This window comes from Falco rusticolus, chromosome 4, assembly GCF_015220075.1.
Source record: "Falco rusticolus isolate bFalRus1 chromosome 4, bFalRus1.pri, whole genome shotgun sequence".
NCBI lineage: Eukaryota > Metazoa > Chordata > Aves > Falconiformes > Falconidae > Falco > Falco rusticolus.
In genome coordinates, this window is record NC_051190.1 from 2,758,218 (window position 1) to 2,783,389 (window position 25,172).

A 25,172-nucleotide genomic window follows, 5' to 3' on the forward strand; every position below is an offset into this window, starting at 1 on the left:
AGCTTTAATGTGTCATTGGTGTTCAATCTGGGTTTCTGACCATCATTTCAAAGAGAAAGTGTCCTCAGAGATTTACTCCTCTGATTTCTGTTGGGTCCAGCTATTGTGATGGGATTCTGGGAGCTGAAAAAGAGCAAAAAAAATACCTGTAGAGCAGATACATGAGAAATAAGGATTATAATTATGTTGCTCATTATTAATTTGTTCTTTGATTTAACAGCTTCCTGGAACCTCGGATACGGTACCAGTCACATCTGGGTTACACGTCAGCTGTTTGTTAGAAAAGAACAACAGATAGACAGAATGCAATTACCAAAGCTGAAGTTTTGCCAAGACTCTGGATTTACTTTTTGAAAAGTGCCAAGGCATCTTTCACAGTCAAATTGTGACACTTACCTTTGGATGGGACAAGGATAGGCTTATTGTGAAGAAATGGTTGCAGAAATAATTTGCCTAGCATATAAATAGCATCTGCACCCAGTAGTATTCCTCAAGAGAAGAGAGAGAGACAGCTGAGCTGCCAAGCAGTACAGATAAACTGTATCTGAAAAGAAAAAGTATTGGTTAAAGGAGGATGTAGGTAATTGGTACCATATGTTGTTCCAAGCTTCTTTCTTCAACTGAGCAGTCATGTACTACAGCACAAATAACCGAAACTGCTTCAGACTAATCAGTAAGTTTATTTTGCATGCTCAGTGATAGCCTTGAGTTCTTTGGGACTGTGAAGGCCTTTGTCCAAAAATCTTGGTGGTTCACTTTCTCGGATAGAACCAGTGGCATTGACTAAGAGAAACGATAGACGAACTCCCCTTGTGAGGCTGTCGAGCATCATGAAGCAAGCAATACTTTGTATGTTGATATCAAATACCTATATATTATTTAGTAGGTGGTAACTTAGAGAAGATTGTGATGGAAAAAGCAGCTTCCTTCAGTTCTATAGGATATATGCTACTCCAAGGCCTCTGTAAAGAAAAAAGTATGAAATGGAACGAGAGGCAGAAAGGAGGAATGCTAGAAGCAGCACAAGAGTGTGTGTAGTGCATAAGAGGTGAACTGTTGAGCTGTGCTGCAAAGAACAGATCTTTGCCAGCAAGTGTAGTAAGAATAAAGTGCTTTTTACCGGTAAGTAGGGATTACTCAAATATGAATGAGGATTCAGATTTTTGTATGTAAATTTGACCTCTGGCTTTCTGAAGGCCAATGGAACAGGACTTTGCAAACCCCAGAAGGCACATTAGCACTGAACAGTATCCAAATGACATTTCAAACACTACATACAGTAACTCACTCCTCTCTTGTATCCCATCTGTCATTGTCCTGTCTGTCTAGCTAATTTGCTGGAGTCTTGTCATATGACAGTGTATTTATCCTCATCACAGACTTATTTTGCTTATCTAAGATTTCCGCTTTGGATGAGCGAAGGAATATTGCTGCAGTGGGATGGATTCTTTTATTTTTATTTTTTTTTTAATCTACTAAGAGAGGAGCTTTGAGAATCTCAATGTGCTCCACTAGAGCAGTTAGGGTAGTATCCAGGACCTCACTTATAAATGAGTTCTTGACTCTGTGCCTTATCCTTAAAAGTCAAAAATCATCTGTCTTTAGGATTTGAAAACTGATAGTCTATGCTTATAGTAGAGGATCAATCTTGCTAATTCTGGCACCTGTATGCCTTTAATCCTGTTAAAGTATCATTCTTCTTTAATTGTTGTTGCACATAAACTCCTAAGTAACTTTTGTTGGCTTTCCATAATTTGTTGTTGTCTCATCACTGATTCTTGGTAACTTTTCCCACTTGGCATGGTACCATAAAATGAGCATGTTCTTGAGCATCATGGTGGCTGACATGATCCTTCCAGCCTGGGGAGAGCACAGCCAGTGTAAGCAGTCTGGAGATAGGTAGTTGTGTCTGTTGCGTTATTTACTACCACGCTCAGATGCTGCTCCTTTTGTCTGGAGATCTTCACAAATCCAACAAGAAACAGGGACAAGCTAGCACCTTTTGAACAGAATCAATAGGTGAATAGTGCAGGTGCTAGAAATTCAGAAAGTAAGGGATTTCCTACACCTCAAAATGCCAACTCTTATTGCAGCATATAGACATCTCTGGCTGCTGCCATGGTTGTCCTATCCAAACATGGAGAAGATGCCTGTATAGATAATATTCTGCCTCTTCGTATTGCTCTTGCTCGCTTTTTTCCATCACTTCAGGATTCTTGGATGGCAAGGGGGCTGAAGAATTGCAATCCCAGATATCCCAAGAAGCAATTGATCATCCCTTACTGTGATGCGCTTCAGAAGCGTGAAGAGGAAGGAGGGAGGAATAGCAGCTGAGCTGAGTTTCAGAAATGCTTGTTCTTTAGACTTTGATCAACAATGTAGGGGTTTTCTGTTGCGGTTTATTGGGGGTTTCCTTTGCCCCCTTTTCCTCTCCTAGTGCTGCAGGCTGTTGAAACATGACTGCCTGTGGGAGTGTTTTCATGCTTGGTACTGATGCTGGTCTCTGTGAACTGCTTTATGTTGTTACAATTACCATGATTTGTATGGGGCTGTAATCTCACAGATGGGTCAAGCTTGTAAATGGAAACTTTGCCTAGGAGTGATCAAAGTATGTCTGGCAGTAGCCTTTCCGTCATAAATAATGAACATTGGCTACAGTAAACTTTAAAGAAAGTAGGTGGTGGTGAGTTTTTGGATTGAGGGGAGGAGGTGTCTGTGTTTGGTTTTTTCCTTTGCTGCTGCTTCAGAGAGCTGTGCTCCCTAGCTGGAAGATATAATAGCTGTATGAATTGCTATTTAATCAGGGATGCTAATTAAGTCTTAGGTCTTTAATGCTTTCATGGGAGAGCTGTATATGATTTGCAGTGGCTGGAATTGCAATTGCAGGCAATTAAGCTGCTCTTGGCTTGGTGCAGGTTTTTGAGGGGTTTATGGGACTTGGTGAGATCCTGCCACCTTCAACATTTTCCTTGGTTTGAAGACAGTTGTCGTTTTTAAAAGGATATAATCTAAAGCAATGAGGCAGCAAGGAGATGCATTCATTTCAAATTTTAAGTAGCCTTTTCCTGTGTGCATAATTACAGTAGTACATCCACTTTTATGACACAGCTAATATAACTGTTGGTTAAATACAAAGCCCATTCTTAACAGAAATCTGACTCAGCTTTACAGCATTGCTTGTTTAATTTTATAATGCAATTGAAAAACTAAGGTTGTTAGCCATGGCTAGGTGCTATCTTGTCAGATGCCAACACAGGGTTCCTGCTTATGGGTCTTGGTAGAACTTTCCAATCAAGTGGGTCAGACTTAATACAGTGGGTGGTCTTAAATGAGAAATTTTGCAATGTCTGGCCTAAAGAACTGTAAGATCTATGACCTACAGTGAGAAAAATTGTGTGGCATACTTGTCAGGGTTATGTAGTACTGACAAAACCAAACCAGGAACTAAGTACTGCAACAAAAATCATGCAGATCTGCTCAATGATTAAGAATAGGCTGGATTTTGGGTTTAGTTTTTTTTAAACCCCCCCAAACATTATATCTTAGTAGTTGATACCAGTGATACTTTGTGGTGGTCACTGTAATCTTTGGTCCTCTAGGAGCTGGTTCAGTAATCATGTCATAGCCTTGCATCCAGTAATATGGCATAAGGGATAGAAGGGAGAAGAAAATACTCTTTTTTTTTTTTTTTTTTTTTTTTTTTTTTTACCTGAATACAGGGACTTTAGATAAAAAGCATGGTATGTAATCATAGCCTGTCAGACTACAGGGGGTTTTTTACTTTGTTTTCAGCAGTCAACCCTTCCCTGCCCCCTTTCTCCCTCACAACTGTGGCAGTCACTTCTCAGTAGGGCAGGAGCTAGTCAAAATGGAAATGCAGAAGTGATGAAATAAACCGGTAGTCAGGAATGTGTGAATGGGCACAATAATGTCATAATGCACAAGGTCAGAACTCTCTGAGCCAAGGTCAAATGCTGGGTCTTTACCTACTCCATGACTACAGGTTGGGAAGTTTACTTTTCCTTTAGCTCAGTGCATTAATGTAGTGCTCTGCACTGTTTTCAGCTGCTTACCACTCAATTGTGTTGCTAAAGTATGCTAAATTGTGGCACTGTGATGATAAACTGACAAATATTAATTGAGGTCAACAGAAGCCACATACTGCAGTGATGCAAATAGTGTTGAAATTACATGCCAACATAGTCAGGCAAAGAAACCTAACTCAGCAAATTAGCTTGGGTACTAGAAATGCTACAGTGGGTAAGTTGATGAGCTTATTCAACTGGGCTGCATGCAGTAGCTGAGCTAGCTTTTTCAGAGCCATTTTAACTATCTTGGTGCTGGGCTGCATTGCTTAGTGTAGATAAACACTTTCTGTAGCTTGTGCTGGTTTGTTATGTGATACGTGGAATCTTTATCACTAGCGCTCTGAATTTTCGTTGTCTGTGCTTAACGACAGTGGAGTAGCCTGGAGTGGTACCATCCTGACGTCGGTCTACTCTGAACTACTTTCAGTTAGCTACATTAAATAAATGTTAGAAAATGAGAAATAACGAGTAAATGGAGGCTCTTTCTGCTTTGCATTTGGAACCCATTCTGGAGCTGGGATAGGCTGACTTTGTCCTTCAGGATTCTTTCACATTTATTCTATGCAATGGTTTTACTATATGTAGTGTTTTGAGTTTTGGCTTTCTACTATCCTGCCCCTCTTGCAATCAAGCTCCACAGATGAAGAGGGAAGTCGTTTACAGCAGAGACAGTCAAACTTCAGATGCTAAAAGCTCCCCAAGGATCTGGATACCCAACTACTACTAAAGTGCCCATTCAAATATGTGGGAATTTGTGAGACAAGTCTTTTGGATACTGTAAATTGCACTCTGATTTTGAGAGAGAAAAGGGCAGGCGTTACGTAAGCTATGCTTTTTGAGTTCACAGTCAACAAAATTAGTGACCTTTGAAAACTTGAACGTTATCCATCATTGAATGCCATACTGACCTCTGTGTGGGAAGAGGTTGCACTTCGAAATGTTTACAGCCACTCAGCCATCCGATCCTCTGGTTCTAGAGAACGTGTGTTTTGAATGATGTGGGAATCCTTGTGCTATGGAGTGAGATGGCCTGCATGAAGAGGACTAGGTTCTAACTCCAGGTTAATCAGTTCCTGTTAAATGGTTGTGCCCATTTCACCCTTCTGGGTCTCAGTTTATTTTTGCTGTAAAATAGACAAGTTATCTTATATTGATTTTTAATGTCTAAAATCTGTTACACGTAATGTTCTAACAGCAAGGAATTATTGCTGGTGAGAGAGCTCACAGGCATTGTGCAAAATCAATATTTCCCTAATTTATTCCATGTGAAAATACATATTTTTCTAAGATCCATTCTGTGTGTTTACCTAGAATTCTGCTCCTGCTTTGAAGGGTTCTCTGGGCAGTACTAAGATACTAATTGAAGTACAGTGTATTGATCCTGAAGAGCCCCTGCAGTAGGATTAAGTGAAATCTTTGAAGGGAAAAGCATGGAGTAAAACATATACTATGGTGTGGCAGCAGAGGAATAGATGCTAATCCAGCCTAAATAACACCGGGAGGCTGGAAGCCTGCTGATGAATAACATTGCTCATCTATTATCCATAAGCAGCTGAGAATACAGATTTTCTTGATTGGCAAGAAAATATGACTGTCCCAATTTCCAGGCTGTTTTCTCAAATAAATTAGGAGAGAGTATTATTGCATCTGTGATTGCCTGCAGACACTTTTCTCAGATCTCCACTTGAGAAATTCTGGCACAATAATCTAATTTGGACATGCTGAAAATAGGGGTCATTTGTTAATACTTGAATGCCAGAAATACACTCTGTAGTGTATGTATGTGTGACCTTTTCCAGTGAAGATCCTCTCTGCCAGCTAAGAACAGAGCCTGGTGACCAGACGTGTTTTACAGGTGGTTAGGAGCAGGATTTCCAGATGTTTTTAAGGATCACACTGGAAACTGAATTTTTGCTGATTTTGGAGGGTTATTGGCTTAAATATCAATTACAGAGCTGACCCAAAGCAATGTTAAAACACAGAACTGAATACTACAGAATGTTGGGTCGTATTGGGATTTTTTGATTATTTCCCTTACAAACACATGTCTTATCCACATCTGTGCTTTTATCTCTGTTGGAATTCAGAGGGCTTGAGTAATTTTAAAGAGCACACTAAAAAAATGTGGTTTCTTGTGTGAATGTGAAGCAGACTCACTGACTGAGAAGCAGATGGCTTGTTACTCCTCCTGTTGTAAAGTGGGGGGGGCTTGAGTCATTGCTGCCTTCAACCAAAAATGAGTCTTCAGCTAGAGTTCTTGGAGCAGTCCAGCTGGGGGCGAAGGGGTGAGCTGTGTTTTTATCACTGTTAATTTCATTAGTAATAGAGGTGTTGTCCAGGAAGAAACTAAATTTTCAAACCAGAAATATGCACAGGCTTTAAGTGCTTCATCTGAAAGGTGCTTTTATTTACTTTGAGAATGTATTCATCAACATAGCTTGCGTTTCAGATATTTTAATGTCGTTTTTATACATGCTTACAGTCATTAGTTTGCAAATGATGATTGAATTAGCAAATTGCATTCCTTCACCCTTGGCAAGTGCCATAAACCTTGCAATTGAAAGGCTGTAAAAGTCTGAGGGGGAGAAAAAGCAGTTTCCAAAGAGGGGAAAAAAACCATACCAAGTTATTTGCTGCAGCAAGTAAGGTTTAGTCTGATATAACTAAATACACATAACTCGGGTTTTTTTTTTTCTAGGCAGTCAAACCGGATTAAAGTGGTACTGGTATGAATGCTCAAATCCCAAAGTGTGGATCTGGAAAAATGTTTTCTGATGTGCTATTGTTTAGGTCAGTCAGATGGAAACAAAGCTGTCAGTCTTGCAGATTGGTGCAGGCTCATCCGTTTTGAAAGCGAGGTAAGCTACATGTGTGCTCTTACCTGATACAAACCCACATTTCTCCTTTCTAAACTTGTTGATGAATTGTGTACCTGTAGAAAATGGCAAGCTTGACTTGATCTTCTTTTAGGGAAAAATCAGCAAAATAATATCTCCTATGTATGATACTTTTGCTTAGGTGGCTTGCTATTCAAACAAATTGGGGGGAAAAAAGATAACCTTCTCCTTTGCCTCCTTGAGAGAGGTGTTTGCCTTCTAGGACTTCAGCGTGGACTTTATGCTGAAAAATATGTCCCTTAAGATCAAGGAAGACAGTGTCTTATAGTGACTGATACTAAATAATTAGATTTCTGCCTTTCTATCAACAGCTGTTGTCCTAGAACATAGATGGCCAGTGGGTTGAAACTGAAGATGTAACACTCGCTTTTGACGAAGCCTGATGTACTACTAACGAGGTTTCTCAAGCACCTCCACTGTCTCTCTAAAGAGTCTGTTTGCCTGGCCCTTGTGAACAAGAAACCTGGCACTTAACTTACCCAGACGGCATTATTTTTTCTGGAACTTGCAGGTTTTCTCCTGCTTGTTGGTCTGGACTCCTGATCAACTTAATTATCCCAGTTAAGTACTGGGCCCATGTGGCATTAGCGTCACTGCTGGAGGTCTTCCAGAACTGGCAAGCACTAGTTCTGGGGCGTAGACTTTGAGGGGAAAATTGTCCCATATATTGACCGTGGTTTTCAGGTTGCAGCATGGACTTTGGTTCCATGTTGTCTTGTGTTCTCCTTGATGAGTTGATGTTCACCAGATGGTGTCTTATCTTTCTGTTTGATAAAACTAGGCAGGCTTTGACTCATGACAGAGACCAACGTTTGATGTTGTCTGGCTTCATGGCCCTAGCAGCTGGCTTTCAGCTATGAGTAATCCAGTGTTGGTACATTGGTACATGGATATCTTCTGGTAAGTTTATTGTAAATAATAATAAAAAAACCCCAAAACACCAAAACCACCAAACCAAAAAAAAAAAAAACCAACCCCAAAAAAACCCCCAAAACCCAAAACAGAAATAAAATCCTTCATGAGGTAGAAAATTCTTAGTCTGTTTATACCGCAGTAAGTAAAGTGGATATTTTGTCTTATATTTAAAATTAATGATTTTGTGAGAGCTATCAATTCTTAATGGTCCCAAACAAAAAAAAGTTATTAATGGGTATACAGGGAATGCCTAAGGAAACTGTTAAATCTGTTTCTTTTAACCAAAGCAGCAAAGCTTTGAAGGTTCTTAGTAGCAAGAAAGCTAGAGACATGTGAAACCAAAATTAGGGTGATTGGTTTACAAGATACATCCTCCATACTGGAAAACTTTGTACTATGTTTCAATGTATTCAAAATAATCCTAGGCTAAAAGCTGTCTAGAATCATCACTGTAGTCAAAAGGTCAAAAATGCCCAGGTACACTATTACCTTTATAAATAAACCACCACACCACGCAGATATGACTGCCCTAGACCAAGGGATCTCAGGTTCTCTCAGCTCAGGCCTGCAGCTGACATGCCAGCCAGATGCAGAAAAAGCATATATGAGTAAGGGCTGCACCCAGAGCCCATGGTCATGTGTAGGAGACTTGCTTGTAGAAAAGAATATAAGAGAAGATTTTCATGTCTTGAAGGATATTTAGTTACAGAAAGTTGAGTCTGAGGTGCTGCTGAATTGTTGTTAAGGGAACTAGGGCTTGGATACCTAGCTGCAAAATACACAAAGTGCACTTGTGTTTTGTTCAGAGCGTTGCCAACCTTCTATAGCAGAATCTGTCCCCAGTGCCTGTCTTGAGACAGGCTTTCAATGTAGGCTTAAAATAATGCCGGAGAGGAACAAAACCTTGCCCTGTTGGTATTGTAATGCAATTGAGCCACCAGTTAAAACTAACAATGACTGGTTTTCAGGCAGTGACCACTTGCAAAATTCTCAAATTTATCTTAAGCTTTTTTAAAAAAAGTGAAATGAAAGCAAATTGTTCTATTTATCTCCTACCTTCAGAGTGAGTTTCCTGATTGTTTGTTCTTATCGCTTCAAGCCAGAAAGTGTTATAGATTTGCCAGGCATCTCAATATTGTAGCTTCAAATTCATGATTTGGCAGGAGGGGAGAGGGTTGAGAATTTCTTGTTTCCATTTAAACTGCTTTTAGTTCAGAATGAAATCCCATTTAAACTTAAAGGTTTGGATTGAAGTTTGAGGATCAAAGAAAACAGAACAGAAAGAAAATATGGTTTTAGCTTGGAGCTGTATCTGAAAAGGGTAACCTCCAGATTCAGAGCTTTTCCTTCTCTCTCTTCTGCACCCCCCTCCAAAAGGATATGCTTCTTCTAGTTTCTCCTGCAACAATCTTAACTGCTTTAACACGTGCATGTGCCTGCAGCCTCTTTCTGTTTGGTTTGGTTTGCAGTATATGATAACTGCATAGAAGAGTCACAAATGTAAAGTGTTCTCTTATTCAGAAAATATGGCTATTTAAAATAAGCCGTGATCTAAAATGTAGAGGCAGCATCAAAATTAGAATTGTTTGGAATTAGCAGTGTTGGCAGCTGCTATTGTCAGTCAATAGGCTTGTAAACTAGGAAACGGAGCATCTGCCATAGCTACCTCCTCTCCACCAGGCGTGGGGAATTTCAGGCCTGTTATCTATGATTGTTTTTTTTTTAAAAAAAAAACAACCCTGTATTACCTGTTGGGTAAGGGGTCTTGTGGAAGTCGTGAGGCAGAAGAAATGAATTGCAATAAACTGATACAAACTGAAGGAAGCTTGACTTGCATGAGGACTGTATACCCAGCCTCTAAAAACGTGCACCATTAGCTCTCTGCTTGTCAAAACCTGTTTCTAGCCCTGAATCTGATGCAGGGAGCTTTTTGGATCCTGTCTGTTGGGTGGGTCTCTAAGCTTTAGACAACATCCCACCATGGAAGACATCCAAAGCGACTTGCCCAGTCACACAGAGAAGATATCATCTCAGATATGCCAAGATATCATCCTGTGAAGAATAACTTGGCCATGGCACTTTTAGACAGTGTTTTCAGATTTAAGACAAACCCAAATATCCCCAAATTTAGAAGCTGGAGGTGGGAGAAGGAATACATTAAACCAAGGGAAACATCCAGCACAAACATGCTGTATTTTTGTTGCCCAAACTCTGTTGGTTTTATTAAACTACAGCTTTTGAAGCTTTTCTTCATCATCATTTTACAGAAATTGTCTTTGTGGTCCTTTTGGCTTCATAATGAAGCATGAAATTAAAACTTTTGCATTTTTATGGCTAATAAAAAAAATATTGTAAACACTAGGGTTGGTTGTTTTTTTTTCCTCTCTCTTCCCTGCTTCCCCCCACCAATGGTGAAGATATGTCTTTTCAACTGGTAAGAGTTAACAGCAGCCTTTTCAGAATAGAGATCTGCTTTAAGACAGTTTCTGGTCTAAATTTGGCCTGATTGGGTACTGGGTTACATGGGAAATTACAGGCTGAGGAACGCTGTGCATTTAATGACATTTTGGGTGTTTGGATCAGATTCTGTGATTGTTGGCTTTGAAGGCTTGGTTGGGGCATACAGCTCGCAGTGGATGGCTATGCCATTGCTGCACTTCCCCCTTCAACAGTGGGCTTCTTGTAGCAGCGCTACACTGAGCATTGACATAAACCAGGAGATGTTCACAGGCTGGTGATCAATAGTCAGTGCCCGCGTTAAATCTGGGAAACTTCAAACTAGAATGATGTTCTTTCCGATGTGTCCTGGCATGTGGAGCGACATGTTTCTAACTACTCTTGCTCAAAACAATGACACCTCAAAAAACCCCCAAAAAAAACCCAAACAAAAAAAAAAAAAACCAAACCAACCAAACAACGGAAACCTAAGATCTTTTACACAGGGACAGATGGCAGATGCTCAAACAAAGCAAAATCACAGGAGACCTGATCAGCACATACTGAGGGGTGGCAGAGTGTTTTATATCATGTTTTCAGCAAAGGAAATATGTAGGTCGTTGGGGACATCACAGCTCCCAATGAATTAGGCAGTGTTTTCATAGGCTTCTAACAACATTAGTAACCCCAGTGTGACAGCGGCCCCAGGAATGGCTATGGCAGACTTGGCCTGAGCTAAGGGGCACGGGCCTGGCAGACCTGTTTCCTACAGGTAGTTCTTCTCTCCTGTGTCTACCAGTCTGTGCAAACTGCAGACCCTTAGTCATCTTTAAAGGAGCAGTTTGAGCAGCTCTCTAGCCTCACTAGGAGGGGTGCTGCCCTGTTCCAGTGCAGCTCGCACAGTGACACCCTTCCAGCAACGCTGCAGGACCACCTCCCCCATCTCTTTTTCCCTAGTGGAAAGCTACCTACCGGCAAATGTGGCTATAGCATATCAGCACATCTTCTTTGGGAAGAGAAATAACCTGCAACTTACCAGATTGGTAAAAGTTAAATAAAAAAAACCCACTACCTCCAGCTGCTTACACTGAGACCTTTTTTTTTTTTATTTTTTGTGTGCAGAGGGAGACTGATCTTTGCTGGAGCCTTTATGTGCCTTATTTTGCCTTCATAAGGCAAACAGTCTTTCATACCTAATTGTTTGTATGTGCTGGAAATAAAAAGAGGCTATTAGAAAAGTGTAGCAATATTATTATTGAAGGTTAGGGGATTGCACTGGCACTCAAAGAAACTCTGCTCTAAATTCTGTGCCAGCCTACTGCTTGGGCAAATTGCTTTGCCTTTCTGTTGTACTTGCTGCTCCCTTTTTCTGTCCTGGCTTCCTGCATTGGTGTGTCTCCAAGGTCTCGCCTTTGTGCGCTCCCTGAGCCAGCTCAATGCCTTTAAGGCAGGAAGGCAGAACTGCCCAGCTCCTGCCTGTGGCTGCTCCTGGGGCTGCGCTGGCCAGGGCACAAACTGTGCGGGCAGCTGCATCACAAGGACCAAGTAAGGGTGCAAAACGGGGGCCAGTGGAGAAAAACCAGATGGGCAGGTAGTTTACCACCTTCCTGGCCTCCCAGGCAAAGGGGAGAGAGGTGGATGGGGGAAAGGTGTATGTAGGGAAGCAAACCAGGGGATTGCCAGTACCTGTAAGACAGAACTTTCTTTGATTTCTGAAGTTCAGAGCAGGACAGTAAATCCACTGCTCCGCTAAACTTGTATTTGGCTTGCTTCTGTGGCCAAGGAGGATCTGGTGTGTTGGGTTGATTCCTGGGTGTCGGCAAGGGGATACTGGAACTTGTCTTAGCATCAACTAGGATGCTGACTGTCACCAGTCATGACCTTTTTTCAACCTCTCCATGTTCCCTAGCAGTTGCATTTTCTACACTGTCAACCAGCGTGTGCTCTGAGGGAAGGCTTTTGGGTCTGCACAACACAGATGCTTATTAATACCAATTAGGGTTAAAGAATGATACCAAACTAACGGGAACAGCAACGAGCAAAACTGTTTTTATACAGCAGTAACTTAGATTATTACCCTGCTCTATAAAACTTCAGATGGTTGGGGGTACAACCAGAAGATAAGAGTCCAAGTAAGTATGGGAATGCTGTCTGTAGCTAGACAGCTTCTCTAGAGCAAGTCTTATTGAATAGTTGACTGTGGTGAAGCTAGAAGTGAACGTGTGGTTGCAGTAGATGGAAATTATTGTATTTTGTTGCAGTAGTCAATCTAGAAGCTAATAAATTGTGATAAAGACTTTATTGCAAAGAAATACAACAACGAAACCACAAAGAAAACACCATTCAGTAAGGCAGGAAATAACCAAAGTCTGTAGGCAAGGAGGTACCCCACACTGTCAGAGCCATTTGCTTCTGTTGTAAATTGCTAGAATTCTATTTAAAGTTTAGCCCAGAATGTTTTTTGATGTGTAAATATAGAGTACTAGGGGCAGATTGCACTAATGTGAGCTGAGCAATAATATACTCAAATAATGTATAACTGCCCACAGCCTTGCTATAATTACCAGGATTGATTGGGAAATAATGTTAGTCAATATTAAAATCTTGTAAAAGACTGATTATCAGTTACTTGGTTCTGGTATAATTCTGTGATGAGTGGAAAAATCTTCTGTTTCCTTGCATATCCCTCCGTGATAAATTGTGTATTTTAAATAAAAATTATACAAGGTCCAGGTGGGAAAATCATTACTGGCTTATGAAAAAATATTGCAATTTTGTAACAGGGTTCAGACTGACTCCCAAGTTTGTCAGGATAATTTTGCACTTGTGGTGCAAGTGTGTTTTGCTGCATCTCTACTCTGAAGTTAACCAGAAGGACAAAATTCATTGCCTTTCAAAAATAACCTTGCTATGGGCTATATGGCCAGCACTTAGCACTTTTCATGACCTGGATCTTGCGCTTCTTGTTTGTTTCTCTTTTTTTGTATTTTACTGTGGATTTTTCTGGAATTACAGAATCCCTTATAATTGCAAAGCTATACCATTGCTAGTAAGATCTTTAAAAAGAAATATAAAATGTTATTGTGGAGGGTTAAGTGATAAGTATTTATTTAAGGGTCTGACCATAGTATGTCCTGAGAGCAATACTTTTTGCAGGAGAAGCTCTTTCTGCAGGTTAGACCTGCATTTCTTGTACTTCAACAGTGACTCTCACTCCTGGAGAGCTGTGCGTACTACAGAAGATGTATGTAAGCCTCATTGCTGAGCTGAAGCTGGGCTTCGGGAGTAAACGCTTGTGATTTGGGCTTAACGTCATGCAGGTATCTCAGCAGGAATCCGTGCCTCAGAAATGTGAGCAGTTCTGGTGATACTGTTTGGCTTTTGTTTTCCCTATTTCTTTCTAGAGTGCTGAATTAATTCTGCTTGTGAAGGTTGGAAAATTGAAAAGTTGGTGGTTTTCCTTCTTGGTGGTGGTGTGACTGTCTTCAAGCCATCCGTATCACTGCTTTGGATTCTTATGACAACTTGTGCATTCCATCAGAGACAGATAAGTGCTATAGAAATGCTAGCACAACTTACAGAGAGGCAAGACAGAATTTTTTTAGGAGACTCTTTTATTTCTTTCCTTCACATGCAGGCTCTCCTGTGTAGCTAGAGAGAAAATGTGTTCCTTTAATGCTAGCTAGAACTGGGAGCAAGCAAATGAGTTTTCATGTCATATCTTAGAGCCTGAAAGAAAGCTGCCTGGTGGAAAGGAACCTGGGGGTTTTGGTCAACAGCCACCTGAACATGAGCCAGCAGTGTGCCGGGTGGCCAAGGAGGCCAACAGCATCCTGGCGGGTATCTGAAACAGTGTGGCCAGCAGGACCAGGGCAGTGACCGTCCCCCTGCGCTCGGCGCTGGTGCGGCCGCCCCTCGAATCCTGTGTTCGGTTTTGGGCCCCTCACTGCAAGACAGACACTGAGGGGCTGGAGCGTGTCCAGAGACGGGCAGCGGAGCTGGGGAAGGGGCTGGGGCACAAGTCCTGTGAGGAGCAGCTGAGGGAACGGGGGGTGTTCAGCCGGGAGAGGAGGGGGCTCAGGGGGGACCTTATCGCTCCCTGCAACGACCTGACAGGGGCTGTGGGCAGGGGGGGTCGGTCTCTTCTCCCAGGTGACAAGTGACAGGACAAGAGGAAATGGCCTCAGGTTGCGCCAGGGGAGGTTTAGATTGGATATTAGGAAGCATTTCTTCACTGAAGGGGTTGTCAAACATTGGAACAGGCTGCCCAGGGGAGTGGTTGAGTCACCATCCCTGGAGGTGTTTGATGTGGTACTAAGGGACATGGTTACTGGTGGACTTGGCAGTGCTAGGTTAACAGTTGGCCTTGATCTTAAAGGCTTTTTTCTAACCTAAACGATTCTATGATTGCCCAATGCAAATGTAATTGTAAGTGTAAATAACCTGTGGCCACAGTGGGCTCAAATGGAGTCCCACTCAGGTTAGAGGAATAATACCGTCAAAGTTTTATGAAGCCAACGTGGCATCCTATCTAACAGCATTTCTCCAGCGTTTCTTGAATGGAGCTGCTATAGTCTTGCCTTGTGTAGAGCCCTTGGAGCTCCTGCAGTCTGGGGAGGGAGGAACACAGTGGATTGGAGGGGAGAGAGTAATGAACTTTGAACGTAACAGGTTTATCATTTAAAGGAGCTGGGGTTTCCTGCTGATTTTGCGTGCTTCTGAACTTTCTTTATTGCCTTTTGATATCACTTGTGAAAGATTATAGTAATATTGCTGTTCACTTTCATTTTATGCCGCCAGTTCTAAACTCTGCAAATTCACTTTTATGCAGACCAGGAGAGAGAAAAATGCTTTTATTAATGAAGTGGCACTCTTTTTGTTCCAGTTGCCCTGGTTGTGCTTATTACCTTGGCTGCTATGTGTGCTTGGCGCTCTCAGGTCATTCTTCTCTAATGTGGTGGTGATGCGGGACAACCAGATGGTATCCAAAACCCTGTTTTAGAGGGCTTTCTCCTCTTGGCTGAGCAACCCTAGTAACTGAAGTCAAGGAAGCTCTATTGTGCACTGAGGAATGTGGTGGGAAGCTGCTGTGCCCTTCCTAGCACACTCAGTGTTGGCATGAAGGAACCGGGGGAGCAAAGACCAGCTTATTTAAAAGATCTCTCCATCTTCTTCCCACAAAGCATAGCACTGCATAGTGAGTGTCGTACCTGCTCTTGCTGGCTGACAACTAAAATTTGTATTTCATTTTGCCCAAGCCAACCCACAGAGCTTACATAAGTGTCTTTGTGTCCCATCCCGTGTCAGACCAATTTTAAATTTAAATCCCAGTGCTGTGGGATATTGCCTAATCAGATTAGAGTGCATGTACCAAGTATCTTTACTGCTGTATCGCCAGTTCTTCTAGACTGTTGTACCTAAAACATAGTTTTTGAAGTATTACTGTATATGAGGAGTGTGGATTGGAGGTTAGTTACGCCTATTGTTATAATTTATTATTATTATTAGGCTTGGGGGAAAATTTTTTTTTGTAGCATGGGAAAAAAACTCATTTCAAGCCTATGGAATGAAAGCATTTTTTCATTGTCTGATGCTCATGTGCTGTACCACCATATACGCACAAACGTCCATGCACTGAGACCGCTGTTGGTGAAATCTCCAGCGTGGTATCCAAATGGAGTAATGGCATCGGCGGTGGGAGGGCAGGACAGATGCAGACTGGCCAGTTCACACCTCCACCGTCTCAAAACAAGCTTCTGCTGAGTCCTTTGGGCTTGCCACTGCCTGAGGTTGCTGGGTACTTGAAGTGCGTGCAATGGGGTGTTTGCCAAAGGTTGTGCTGTACGACAGAGTTAAACACACCTCCATGTGTGATTGAGACTACTGCTTTCAGTCTCTTTTAGTATTAAAAAGCACCAGGCTGCCCGCCAAAATAGATGTGCACACTTGCTGGGGAGTCTTGTGAAGTTTCAGCCTTACATGCAGTATTACAGTAGTATTGAAACGGGTTTGGGTGCCTTCCTCCCGGAGAACTCACAAAGTCCCACGTTCTTTGCTTTGTTCGTGAGGATTTTCTAACTAACCCTCTGGTTTGTCTTTATTGTGGACTCTTACACTAGACTAAATTACTCACTTTATTCAACAGAGGCTTTAATTGTAGAATCATAGAATGGTTTAGGCTGGAAGGGACCTTAAAGATCATCTAGTTCCACCCCTCTGACATGGGCAGGGCCACCTCCCCCCAGCCCAGGCTGCTCCCAGCCCCGTCCAGCCTGGCCCTGAGCCCTGCCAGGGATGGGGCACCCACAGCTGCTCTGGGCAGCCCGTGCTGGTGTCTCGCCACCCTCACAGGGAAGAAATAAATGCGTACCCCAGACTCTGCGGGGTCAGGTAGGGCTGGAACAGCGAGGGCAGACTATGCCCTGCACTGGCCGGCACAGCCTGTCTGTGGATGTGAGGGGGTGAACCCATGGTCCTGTTGGCTTGGTGGTTCGGTTCTGAGATTCAGCATGGATCCTTTCCTGGAGTGCTGCCTGAGGATGAGTTTCTCCCTCATTATGAGCCAAACGAGAGATAGGCATACATGTATCTCTCCACGCAGTGTTGGTTTATTTGGTTTTTTTAATGTTGTTTTGGGTTGCCTTTTCCACTCGTTCTCAACACACTCAGCCTCTTTCAGTACGAGGATGCTCCTGCTGGTGATAAAGCACAGCCCAAATGTAAATTGCAACAACAACAAAAATCTAGTCTAGTACAGGACCCGTTTGTAAAAGTAGTGGAACAGTCTGATGATCCTGTACTTCGTACAGCCTGTGTTGGCTAAAAAAGAAACATTTCCAGTTCTGTATCTTCATCAGCAGGTGGTGCTGGCAAACTGCACGTTTGTCAGTGCACTGGTGGAGCCTCTGCACCACGGAGTAACAGAGGTGCAGCTGCGGAGGGCAGGACTTCACCCCGAGCCCAGCCTCAGAGCAGGAGCTCCGCTTGGCCAGCAGTGCTCCGTATTTCCTCGTCCCTAAGGAGATGCCTTACCCGAGCTGCTCACGCCTCTGCCTACAGCCAGGAATGGTGCGCACTGGCGCACAAAGTTGGACAGGCTTGCACTGAAATACGGAAAACTAAGTGCACGGTTTTATGAAGGGGAGATGTCTGCACGCGGAAGGACTCGTGGGGATGTGAAAGTGCGTAGGTGGTGTCCCCCTTTGAGTCCCACCTTGAATTAGGACTGAGAGGAAGATGACAGGCTTGGTCTTTGTTTCTCTCCTCACCCCAGCATATGTACAGCTGGTTTTTCTTCAGCTTCCAACTGGAAAACTTTTCTTTTTAAAATTGTTAGATGTGGCCTTATTGTAAGCATTACAATCACACAGTGATCTGAAATTGGGAGAAAAGTACTGTTTGCAACAGAGTCTTTACATGATTTTTATGTTTCTTAACATAACTTACAATCGGAAGTGAATGACTAGTAATACCAATCTTCCTTTACACAAATCTGTAAATAAAATTATTGCTGATCATTGCATGACCTCGTGGCCAGTGTTGCCAACGTCGCCACAAGTTGTGGCTTCACATGGGCAGGTGTTCGTTTGTTGCAATCTCTGGTTTTGAGGAGTGGTGATGGCATGGGGTACTTAGTAAGAGGAACTAGACAATGTATAGATCATGAATATACATACAGTAGGCATGCCAAGGACACTAGCTCACTGTCCAGCTGAAGTGGAGCTGTGGAGCTGTTTGCAGGAGTCATGTGCGCTTCAGAGTTGACTGAAATATCCCAGGTCGCTTTTCATCACACATATTTGCTTTCTTGATTTTTCCTTTCTTTATTTAGATTTTTAAAATTGATACAGTACCAGTAATGGGTTTTGAAAAGGTGCAAGAATGTCACCCACGGTAGGAAGCAGAAACTGAGGAGTGATTATTGCAGCCTGTTGTTTAACAGTGCTAATAATTTAAGCTTAGTGAAATGTTTGTCTTATATTAGCAGCTAATTATAACAACATGCAAAACTTAACATCGTTACCCAGGATTAAGCCCTGTTGCTTGTTCTGGTTTATTGTTTAATTCCTTTGGGAGTATTTTAGAGAAAGGTGTTTTGGGTAAATGTGCGCTGTTCATAACTTTTAAAATTCACTGTTAAAGGTGGAAAGTGCTACTTCTTGATAACCACAACATCTTGTGAGTAAAGGAGCTTTGCAATCATGGGAATTCCTCTTTACTTTTTAAAACACGGAATGGTTAAATGGAATAGTAGCCCCAAGCCGGGCTGTTATATCTATACTGTGTACTGGACTATTCCATAGAAACCTCATTACTGACTCGTCTTACATGTACATATATGCCATCTGGGCTGTACGCTATGTACCATACAGTGCTGCGCTTTAGAATTGTTGTTTGCTGTATACTCCTAAGGGATCTATAGGGGGGAAAAAACAGATAACTGTGACTCGGAGTTTGTTTGGGGGGGACTGTGTTAGCTCTGCCCTGCCTTCTGCTGAGTCAATAAGAAACAATCCAACGGGCAGAGCCGAGCCCTTCGGTGGGACGCCCGCGTCACAGAGCTTTCTCTGGTGACTGCCCTCGCCATGGTGCCTGGCATGCTGCTGGAGCAGATCTGACTCCTGTGCTCTTGTCTGTTACAGAGGGATCCAGCAGCTGGTGCCGGGTCGTGGCCCACCCAGGGGGCTCCCGGCGGGGGCTGGGGGTGCTGCGCCTGTCCCGCCGCCGCGCCCGGGGGTGACTACCAGCCGCAAAGCTGCTGTCCACGTGGACCGGAGCCGAAATCGCCCGCCCGGCTGCTGCCAGAGCCTCGTCAGCCAAGGCCCGAGACATGGCAACGAACGGAACCAAAGTGGCGGATGGGCAGATCTCCACGGAGGTGGATGCTTCGATCACCAATGACAAGCCTAAAACCTTGGTAGTAAAAGTGCAGAAGAAGAAGACGGATCTTCCGGACAGAGATACATGGAAAGGAAAATTTGACTTTCTTATGTCCTGTGTAGGTTATGCCATTGGCTTAGGGAATGTGTGGCGATTTCCATACCTTTGTGGCAAGAATGGTGGAGGTACGTTTGCTGTTTCATTCTTACAACCTCTGATATATTCGTATATTAGAATTCACCATAAAAAATTATTACTGAAGTAGAACTTGCTTTTAATAGCTTTTTCATCTGTATTTCGGGTTTGGTGGCTTGTTTGTTTGTTTGCTTGGTTTTATGCTTTGCATATGGAAGGTTGGAGCCATTTTGCAGTGTGATGCTCTGCTGTCCACTCTGGAGTTTATTCGAACTTCTGGTTGGCAGGTGCTCTTGAAAGCCCTTGAGGCATTAGAGCAGAACTAAAGCACATTGCCCTCCAACCCTTCGGAGCACTCTGTCTTTTGGACTGAGTTTTTGAGAGGATTGCATACAGCTTGTAATACTGTCTCCGAGCTTCCCACAAAAGGCTAACTCCAGCTGGAAAGCAGCCAGTTCTGGTTAAAGCCTTTATGCTCTCTGCGTGCTCCTGTGATAGATGAAAGCAACAAAATACACAGTCCTTCTGGATTTTAGCTTTTTACTTAAACAGAAAGTATTTAAATGATTAGTAGGTATATTTTTCCCCTTATTTGCACTTCTTGAGATACTAGTTCAGAAGTGTACTTTCCACTAACTTTTCAAAAAAGTTACACTTAGGAGGAAAAAAATGTGGGTTTGTTTTCATATACAATAGGGACGGAAACAGTGGAAACTCACCTCTGTTCCTCACCACTGTAACAAACTTTTTTTTTTATTCTTATTAGGTGCATTCCTGATTCCCTATTTCCTTACTTTAATTTTTGCTGGAGTGCCACTGTTTCTTTTGGAGTGTTCCCTTGGTCAGTATACATCTATAGGAGGCCTCGGAGTGTGGAAGCTTGCTCCAATGTTCAAAGGTACAGTATGAAATGAGATTACTTTCCATTTGTTTCCAAGTTGTAGAAGTTGCACAAAGTGACAGGGCAAGGGTGTTTCTTTATGCCTTCATATTTTTACTTAAACCATAATTTTCTACAAAACCCCCTCTTTTTCTGAGGTGTAACTGACAATTTCGAAACACGCTAGGGTATTATTCATTCCCCATTAAAAGTAGCGAGACTTGAGCATTAAAATCTCAACAAACTTATTTCTGAACTTAAAAAACTTTTATGTTTTGTTAGGAACATGTAAAGACAGTTCAAAATAGCATATTAAATCTAGCAATATTTGTCTGAGCAAGTATGGAACTCTGTTCACAGCAATTTGCTAAACATTGTTTCTAGTTGAGGGCACAGACGTTTGTATCTCCTGTTGTTCTTTATTGAAAATCAAAAGCCAGACACTTCAAATATGGCCATTTCATGCTGAATTCCTTAGGACAGGCTCATTCCACACTTAAATTTTTAGCTAGTGTGAAGTTTCTCGTTGCTAGAACCTAAAGGTTTTAATTTAGGTTCTGTGTAGACCTACAAACCTTACAAATGGTGCTTTTCACCCTCTAGTCCCAAATTCCGTGACACTTAAGAGCTCCTGAGCTGACTTCTGGAATAGCAGAGGACCAAGTTACGCACTGAGTTATAAATTACTTCACACAGTGGAACTGACAGCATAGGGTGAGCTAGAAGTGTGTTTAGAGTAATTTTGTTCTAGAAAATTTTGTGTGGGAAAACCCAGAGAGACAATAATATTTCTCACAAGTAAGTATTTTCACTTTGCTTGGGTCACTGCTGTTGGTAGGGGGCACAATGTGAAGTACAGGCTTTGCTTTGCATTATACTTATTATTTTGAGCACTTCCTCCCGTTTAACGTCATGTGGCAACTGCCACCAGCTTGAATATTTTAAAATACCCCTGACATCTCCATGTGGGGTAAAAGACAAGGCATCCTCATTGTGGAACCCCTGACATTCCTTTAGTCTGAGGTGATGTAATAGCATTATACTAAGCATCCAGCATTTTGATCAGTGTACTAAACAGCTAGCCGGTCTTAATGACCCATACTCAATTTGCATGCATCTGCCAGAAGTTTCTGTGGGACTCCTGTTTCAGAGAATAAGCTGATACAGCTCTTTTCTCTAGGAGTAAAAAATGCCTGTAAAATCTCAGCAGCGGCAAATGTCACTCCTTATTGCAACACACAGAGAACGGGACACTGAGATTAAATTTATGGATGACTGAACTATCACCCAAATTAATGACCTCTTTATAATGGTACTTCTAAAATTTTCACTTAGCTTCTACAAAATTTAGTAAATGGTATCTGCCCCCTATGTTGTATTTGTCCTTCTGAACTGCAGCTCTTCATTTGACACTTGTACAAATGTTACTAAAGGTTACCTTCTTTTGATTCTTTTTATTTTTTTTTTTACAGGTGTGGGACTAGCTGCTGCAGTCCTTTCCTTTTGGCTAAATATTTACTACATTGTGATTATTTCATGGGCCATATACTACCTGTATAATTCCTTTACCACTGTAAGTGTGTGTGTTGGGGGGGGGTGGGGGGGGTTGGAATTGTTTTTTGGATGTAAAGCAAAGTGACATAGAGATGGTTGATTAATCTGTCTCACTGTAAAGATGTGAGTTTGACACAAAATGCATATAAATTAGTAGGGTAAGCCATTCCTTACTAAAGGAAAACTATTTGGTAAAAACGTGTTTTTAAAATTTTTTTCTCCACAAGAAATTTCTCTACATTCCTTAATGTACAATAGAAAACTGTGAGGAAAATATTCCGTTCCAGGAATGCCAGTGGCAAAACGGTCATAGGTTATTTTGCAGCCACAGGCTTCTCTTTGTTAACGATTTGTTTAAATTTCCTCATCTTAATCTTTAAAGCCACAGCTCTTTCATCTGCACCCTTTTAGTTTCACTTATTAATTGTCTCTGCCCTTTAATTGCAAGCATGCCTGCTTGCTTCTTTGCTTAGGAAGTCATGCTCAGGCTTCAGACTCCTCGCCCTGGCAATGCTAACAACAGTACTAGTACCCCTTTGCCTTTGAGCCTGCAGTCCCCTGAGAAAAATTCTAGTGTATAACTGATTATTTTTTTTCTTCTACAGCAGCCACACAAATGTTAGTTCTTGGGGAAATAGTATCATTGCAATATGTTTCAATAGTGGAGGGGTTTATTAAATAAATCTCCATGGAATGGAAGGTCCGTGACTTGATTAGCTCTGAACTTCCATTCATTGTTGCTATTTTTGTTTGTTTTCTTTCCTTCTAACTTTATTTTTAGCTGCATTTTCCCCCCCTCAAGGGTGATTCATCGGCTGAGTACGTCTGATGTCTGATTTGTGGGTTTTGGCCATCTGAGGAAGCATTCTTACATAAGTCTCAGTAATTAATGCATTATTGTTCAATTCTCTCTTCCAAAAATTTTGTTTATGCTTGCTTTTTCTGGGCTTTCAAGAATTGCCCCTTGAACAGCTTTGCATTAATTAATATCTGGGAGTGACATGACCATTTCTTTTTTTGTTATCGTGAGGTATGTTATTGATGTGAAAGGTCAGTCAGCCTGGAAGTGGTGCACTGGCCCATATTAGATGAATATTGACTTCCCTTGAAGCCTCTTATCCTTGTATGTAAAATATGCAGTATCCTGATCCAACATTTTCTGTGAGAGGATTTTCCAAGATTGGCCATCAGAAGAATATTTGAGTTGTATCTAAATGAGATTTGTTCTAATGGATATCATGTTGAAACAACCTCTGCTTCTCAGAACTTCTTGAAAGATAACTTAATGTAATGAACACATGTAGAAAACTCATGTAGAAAATAGAAGGTTTACACTTTTCTAATTGTCCCCTGATGTGAGGGGAAAATGGAAATCTCTGATCAATAACCATCACACCTTTATTACCTCTAGTGCAACAAGAAGTAACAAGACCTCCAGGAGGTCCTTTCTGCTGCCCTTGTTTCTTGTAGCGCTCAATATATTCTCACATGCTGAGAGGCGTATCAGATTCCAAAGCATTTGGGCTGATATATTAAAGAAAGGAAGAAATATTTTCACATCTGATTCACACAGTTGATATGAAGTTAAATAACTTATGTGGCAGACATGCACCCCAGGGATATCAGTGCAGTGCAGAACTCAAAGTCTATTAGTTCTCCACTCAACTGTCATTTCTAGTAGAGAGAGATATATCTAAGGTAATGCTTACTTTTAAAGTATTTTACTGTATAGGTTTCTCTCTCTTTCTTAAATAGACTCTTCCTTGGAAACACTGTGAGAACCCATGGAACACTGACCACTGCTTCTCCAATTATACCTTAGCAAACACCACCAACATGACAAGTGCTGTGGTCGAATTCTGGGAGTAAGCTGATAATTTTTCTCTATATCATTCCTATGCATATGCAAGGATCAACTTGTTATCATTCATATGCTATCTTCTGAATTAGTTGCCAAATACACCATTCTCTTGGCTTATTCTAGACGCAACATGCACCAGATGACTGATGGATTGGAAAAACCAGGGCAAATCCGATGGCCGCTAGCAATTACTCTAGCAATTGCCTGGATTCTGGTGTATTTTTGTATCTGGAAGGGGGTAGGCTGGACTGGAAAGGTAAGATTAAAAAGTACTGTGAATACTTTTCAATTAAAAATTCCCATTTTACTCAAATATTCTGAAAATTCTTGAGGTAAGAAGCACTGGGGATAGTTTTGCTGGAAAAGCTCTGTGAAGTACTTAATTTCTATCTTTCTTGAATTGATACAGCGCCGTGTTTTTCAAAGGGCTGACTGCTGTGTAGCTAGATCTGACCACAGTCTTAGATGATATGTTCACTTAATAGACTTCTTGGCTTTGCCAGGTATAAAGTGACCTAAAAATATGTCTGCTTGTCCCTGGGATGAATATTCTAGCTAGTCTGGATAGCGACAGAGAGAGGATGCAGTGTTTTGGCTTCGGTGAGAAGCATGCATTTATTGCACAGCTCTTGCTGGGCTCAGATATGTAAGTGTTGAAGCTGTACTTCATGGAAGAGCTACCCCCTCCTTTCCTTGTACTGAATGAAAGCCGCAGGTGGTTCTTTCCACAGTCACACTTGCATGCTGTACTTCTTGGAGTCTGGCTGGTTTCTGAGTGCAAAATGGAATTTACTAACAAACTAGCAGAAATTATATTATTGACAGACCTTTCTCCAGGAATGAGAGCAGCAGCATCCAACATTGGCATATACCTTTTCCTGCCACATTGGAGAGAGGGAGAAATCTTAGGGAAGCGAAAAGCTGCAGCCATCAGGCTTGGTGGCAACTGAAGGCTTGGGTTGTAAGACCTCAGGTCTGCTGTAGAGGACTAGGGTTTTTTTCACACTGAAAGAATGAATTGTTAACTTTTGACAAGAGGGTTGTAACTGTGACCCCCACTTCAAGCTGCATGTTGAACACAACCTAGCTGAGCTCAGACCAAACCATTTCAGTTCTCCTGTCTGCAGAGAAGGTGGCAAAAGGAGGGCTGGCTTTGTTTCTTTGGAATCTGACTTGATAGTGTCTTTTTTTCGAGGGCTTTTGAAAAGGCAAGAGAGTAGGACCCTGTATATCATTACACAGATGAGGAGAGAGTGTGAAAAATACATGACCAGGTGTCTGAGAGATGGAGAAATAAACTAACAGATGTTGTTCTACAAGCAGGGTACTGGTGCCATGAACCTTGTGCTTTTGGGAGCTCCCCTTCTTGAATACAAAAAAAGAAAAGCATGAGCCCCTTGTGCAAAAATATCCTAGTCCACTATATTCCACCTTCAGGAAAATCCCCAACAGCCACCTGCCTTGTAGACATGGTGTTTAGGGAACTCTGCAGTGGGCACTCCCGTTTCCACACCAAGCTTTTCCAT

General features: G+C 42.0%; 1 protein-coding gene across 3 annotated transcripts in view; it reads left to right on the forward strand.

The window, feature by feature from the left end:
* The window catches only part of SLC6A1 (solute carrier family 6 member 1), a 61,110-nt gene that overhangs the window by 21,014 nt on the left and 14,924 nt on the right, over positions 1 to 25,172 (forward strand). For 2 of the 3 annotated variants that reach the window (XM_037386044.1, XM_037386045.1), the window contains exons 2-6: positions 18,979 to 19,401; positions 20,118 to 20,249; positions 21,704 to 21,804; positions 23,541 to 23,650; positions 23,770 to 23,902. In XM_037386044.1, coding sequence (XP_037241941.1) covers positions 19,167 to 19,401; positions 20,118 to 20,249; positions 21,704 to 21,804; positions 23,541 to 23,650; positions 23,770 to 23,902 — 711 coding nt within the window. In that variant the 5' untranslated portion in view covers positions 18,979 to 19,166. The remainder of the gene's footprint in view (positions 1 to 18,978; positions 19,402 to 20,117; positions 20,250 to 21,703; positions 21,805 to 23,540; positions 23,651 to 23,769; positions 23,903 to 25,172) is intronic. The other variant, XM_037386046.1, reaches the window with a different exon arrangement.